Source organism: Monopterus albus, unplaced genomic scaffold (genome assembly GCF_001952655.1).
Source record: "Monopterus albus unplaced genomic scaffold, M_albus_1.0 scaffold86.1, whole genome shotgun sequence".
NCBI lineage: Eukaryota > Metazoa > Chordata > Actinopteri > Synbranchiformes > Synbranchidae > Monopterus > Monopterus albus.
Window position 1 is genome coordinate 482,576 of NW_018127966.1, and position 4,735 is coordinate 487,310.

A 4,735-nucleotide genomic window follows, 5' to 3' on the forward strand; every position below is an offset into this window, starting at 1 on the left:
ACCCTCACTTGTGCAAGAAAAGAAATGGCCATGATATGGAACAGGGGTAGGGGGATTTATTTGGACTGCAGCCTCTATTATAAACATCTAAACAGACTAGAAATTCTACAGTATCTTTCCTAATTGTTTGTAGTAAAAAGATACCCAAAAAGGGCTGGCTCTTTTTTTCAGAATTACTTAATTTCATCATTTGTGTAGTAAAATATTATGGTGATAAAAATATTATTCCTTTCAAGGGTTTTCCACTTTACCTCAGGTTATGGTCTTCGACCTCAGTGGATTCCAAATAAACATCATTTAGGATTCCTTAAATCTTGGATTTCTTCATTCTTGCTAACAACAGGCTTCCCACTCAGTTGATTTCTTTCATTTTGTTCCTTCTCATTTAGTAATGACTGTTAGTAAATAATAAAATGTGTTTCCTTGTTTCTTGAAAATGCAGCTCTTTTTGTGCAACTCCCCATAAAAATGAGGTTTCTTATAATACTGTCTGCTGAGCAACGATAGATGCTATTAGAATACCAGGAATCTGATCTTGCTACAGTTCTATGTAAATGTAATGAGCGATTGATAAGGCTCTGACTCACCTCTGCTTGAAGTAGATAATAAATTCAGGAGCCCTAGGGAATACAGAAACGTGTGGTTAACAACACAGACTGATTTGTTTGTTCATTATTTACTGTAGTCTGATTTAGTTTCAATAGCAATTTACACCAAAATTTGGGTGCTCTTACTCTCAACCCACATTGTTCACAGACTGAATTAGTTGTGCAGGTAAGTTTGCTAAATGGCTCAGATTGTGAGCAAGTTTGAAGTTGTTAGAAAAATTGGAAATTTAAGTCTTTACAGGTCCATGGATGAAATCAGAAGAACTGATGACTATGATGTGATGTGTTTGAAAGCCTGAGAACATAAGTTAAAATCGGTGAAATGTTTTACACCTTGAATTAACATCATTTTAGTTGTAGTCCATTTAGATAAAATCATCTGAATGATTTAAATAAAGCACACACACATATCCAGACACGGTCAGTGCTGACACCACCCCACCAGATGGCGGTAGTGAGGACTAAGGCCATTCTGAGTTGATAGAAAAAAAAAACACAAACAACCACAAGAAAACCACTAAACCAAGATGGCGGTACAAGAAACAGCATCCCAACTGTCCATGGCTCTCAAAGTCCAAGAATATCCCATCCTAAAGGTAGACAGAATCTGAAACCGGCATATATTGGTAGTCTTACGATCCCCGTGTTGACGAGATACGCGATGCATTTGATAGTATCTGGAAAATGGGGATTAGCAGTTCATTAGAGCGAGTGCAGTGAACTTTACAGGGAGGCTAACGCTAGCTGGATTAGCTTAGCCAGGTAGCAGCGTCCTCTACCTACCTGTTTTTGAATAGCGATATTCAAGATCATGTAGTTCGGTAAATAACATTCCTTGGTGGCTAGTTAGCCGACTGTCTTAATTACTTTTTTTTTTTTTTTTACTACTGACATTGAGTGTGTCGAGGGCCTAAGAGCTGTTAGCTCACATTTAAGTATAATTCTCATAAGCTGGTCGCTTCAAGGTAATAATAATGGCATTTTAACACTGCCTACCTAGTTAACGTTACAGTCGTTTAACGGTGGTTGGCTGGGCGGTCATTAGTGTGTGAACGTTAACGTATTAACTAGCGTTAACGGCTAAACTAATTTTCACACTCGACCGTTGTTTAGTGTAATCATGTTTAAGGATCACATAATACGTATTCTATCAAAGAGCACCGTTGATAGAAAATGAAAAACATCATTGCTCATTCTTTCAACAGCGTCAAAGAAATGCCATGCAGACGTGATTGGCCTGCTAGCCTGCTTGCTGTGGTAAAACCAGTATTAGCCATCATTATCATCGTAAAAGATGAATGGCCTACCAGACATGTAACGTCGAGCATGTAAATTGTAGCTGGCTGGAAAATAAATAGGTTGAAATCACTGAGGGGGCCGTAACGTTACGCTGTCAAGCAGAGAAACAGTCCTGCGAGTTAGCGCAGTGTCATCAGATTGCTTCTGCTTTTCTGCACTTCAAAATGGCCAGCGAGAGAAATCACAGCCTGCTGCCGCACACACGTACTGTTCCTCCATTCCACATAACGTTACTGCGACACCACTGCTAAAAGACGAGCTGATAAAAGCCCAGGCTGCTTCCTGTGTACAGCCGTCTCAGGGAGCGAGAAAGCGTCGTCTTACAAAGAACGGTTGTGAGTAGCAATGTACTGGCAGCCTCTGGGGGTTATCAAATGGCATGATGTGATCATGATGAATATAACGTGGCGTTTACTGTTAATGTCGATGTCTGTCTCTGTGTTCAGAAAGCATGACTGATTTGGGGATTGTCTTTGCTGTATGCTGCAGTAAGGATGATGGGCACCATTTTAAGGCAGGACTCATGTTATAATTGGCATCAAATGGGAGTCTACAGCTGGTGGAGAGCAGTGTTGGTTACGTTTGAAGCTATATTGAGAATTATAATGTTACACAGTTGTCTGACACAGACAGTGAGGCAGCTGCTAATCTGTATTACCAAAAAAAAATGCAGCATGTGTTGGTTAACATGTCCTTGAGGATGATTTTGGACATTTTTCCACACATCAGTGTAAGATTGACCATAAGCATTCTTAGGGAACCCTAATATTCATGTCTACTCATTTGCATTCATAATTGGCTAGGCTTTGTCAATATGGCAAATAACCATTTTGACCAGTTATTTAATAGTTTAAGCTGATTGCTGAACATAAGCCCATTATAGTCTTAACCAGAGTAATACAATGATTGTTGGTATTTTGATTATCATTCATATTTTTAGGCGCGGGCATCTAGACATTTGTTGCTGTGAGCCACCACCCAACAAATCATGACAGACATCCATTTACACCATTCCAGCCTAGTCATATTAATAGTCTGAAACTCAAGGTCATGTGGAAAGTGTAATAAAATATATACAATCTAGTATCCAGCCATATTCAAACTAAAGTATTTCAGTTTTCTCAAAATACACCTTATCATAACAGGTTTGTCACAGCCTGAAGGAAAAAAATCTTTGTGGGTCAAAATTTTAACTGTCTTAAAATAATGTTGCATTTGTTTGTTTTTTCCCCCCAGATGTGGGTAGTATAGCTTAGATAAAATTTTCTTTCATGGTACTGAAAATGTCATTTTATATAACACCATTATGATATTAGTCAGATCTTCTAGAAATTAACTTAGGAAGTAATTAATGGAGACAGTGTTTGTTTAAATGTCTGTTTTGTCAATCTGGTGAATTAAATGCATAATTTAAAATAAAAAATGTGCTTTTCACAGTGATTGTAACATTTCCTGAAATGGGCCAATACAACCAGAGATCATTAGGTACTTACTGTAGGTAGAGAATGTGTGGCACAATCAGCAGGTATCTAAAGATCTGAAAATCCATGATTGGTGTCAGTGCAGATAATGACCTTATTGAGCTGATTTGGTATCAGCCATGACAGGACAGGTTCGCATAAATAAATTCAGTGTTTTGTCTGCAGGCTGCATTCATTTAGTCACCGTAGCCCCTGACTCAGTGTTCAGTGCCACTGCAAACTCTGGCCTCATGTTGCTTTATTTCAAAATGATCCAAAGGTTTCCATGTAGCTTTTAAATGTGAGGGTAAGAGCACACTGTATTAACAGATACCCTGAAATGAGGTATTAGAATCATACAGGGGAGAAAGTGTCAGATTGGTGTTGAAGGACTATGGTTCTTCTTACCATTGCTAACTCTGAGAGACAAGACTTCAAAACAGTGCTGATTTATTCAAAGGATCACAGGTAAAATTAACATTACACGCTCCAAACTGCTCGCAGGCAGATGTAAGATGAAAGACCCTGAACCCACCAGGCCTATACATTATATCCCCTCGGTTGGGCTAGCCCCATACTACACAGGAACGTCAACCGAGATGTCTCTGGTGCCAGCTTTGCAGCTGGTCATAGCAGTAGTCAAAACATGAAGTAAATCAATGTGTGTGTGTCTGTTGATTAAGTGGTGTGTAACTAAAAACATTCTCACGACCTCTAGTACATGTCGTGACTTAAACATAAGAACATATTATGGCTAAGGCTACAGTTATACACGTCATAATAATAATATTAAACATCCTGTCTGCTGACAGTCATCAACTCTTCTCTCTAGTTATCCTTGACCAGATGTACCCTGTAGAAACTCATAAGCATGACTAAGCATTTAACAGTCTAACTAGACATCCTATCTCCACTAAACATTTCTAATACATAAAGTATCTAACCAATTTCTATCTGACTAAAAATCCCTAACAATCCTATATCCACAAGGCAGTGGCGACTGTATCTTGGGCGCAACGTAGACGTTGAACTACGCGCACTAGAACATAAATGCAACAAACGCGAAGATGCACTATAACACATTTTTAGGCACACAACTCAGAGAGAGAGGGCGGCAGCTGCATTCGTTCGTGCCGCCAGATCCAACTTAACCATTTCAGTAGGTAGTTCATTGGTCTATATCACTGTATTGCCCAGCCATACTATATTTAGTATTTAATAATTTTATTTGGCTTTATTTGCATCTGGCTCTAATCCACATGTCTGGCTCATGAAGCCTTCATTTCATGACCCACAGCTAATGTGTTACTTATGAAAAGCAGGTCACTAAAAATCAATATTTGCTGGTTCAACACTGACCAGTTGCAC

General features: G+C 38.9%; 1 protein-coding gene and 1 long non-coding RNA gene across 4 annotated transcripts in view; one reads left to right on the forward strand and one right to left on the reverse strand.

The window, feature by feature from the left end:
- The window catches only part of maea (macrophage erythroblast attacher, E3 ubiquitin ligase), a 74,210-nt gene that overhangs the window by 61,774 nt on the left and 7,701 nt on the right, over positions 1 to 4,735 (forward strand). Inside the window, exon 1 of one of the 3 annotated variants that reach the window (XM_020607511.1) lies at positions 1,100 to 1,204. The exons of 1 other annotated variant lie outside the window; for it this stretch is intronic. In XM_020607511.1, the coding sequence (XP_020463167.1) occupies positions 1,136 to 1,204 (69 nt within the window). In that variant the 5' untranslated portion in view covers positions 1,100 to 1,135. Of the gene's footprint in view, positions 1 to 1,099; positions 1,205 to 2,156; positions 2,243 to 4,735 lie in introns of those variants that run through there. One more of the 3 variants, XM_020607513.1, reaches the window with a different exon arrangement.
- On the reverse strand, positions 587 to 1,973 carry LOC109964311 (uncharacterized). The gene is made up of 2 exons (XR_002275494.1): positions 1,916 to 1,973; positions 587 to 620 (listed from the first exon to the last, which is right to left on the reverse strand). It is a non-coding gene; the product is annotated as an uncharacterized LOC109964311 (long non-coding RNA).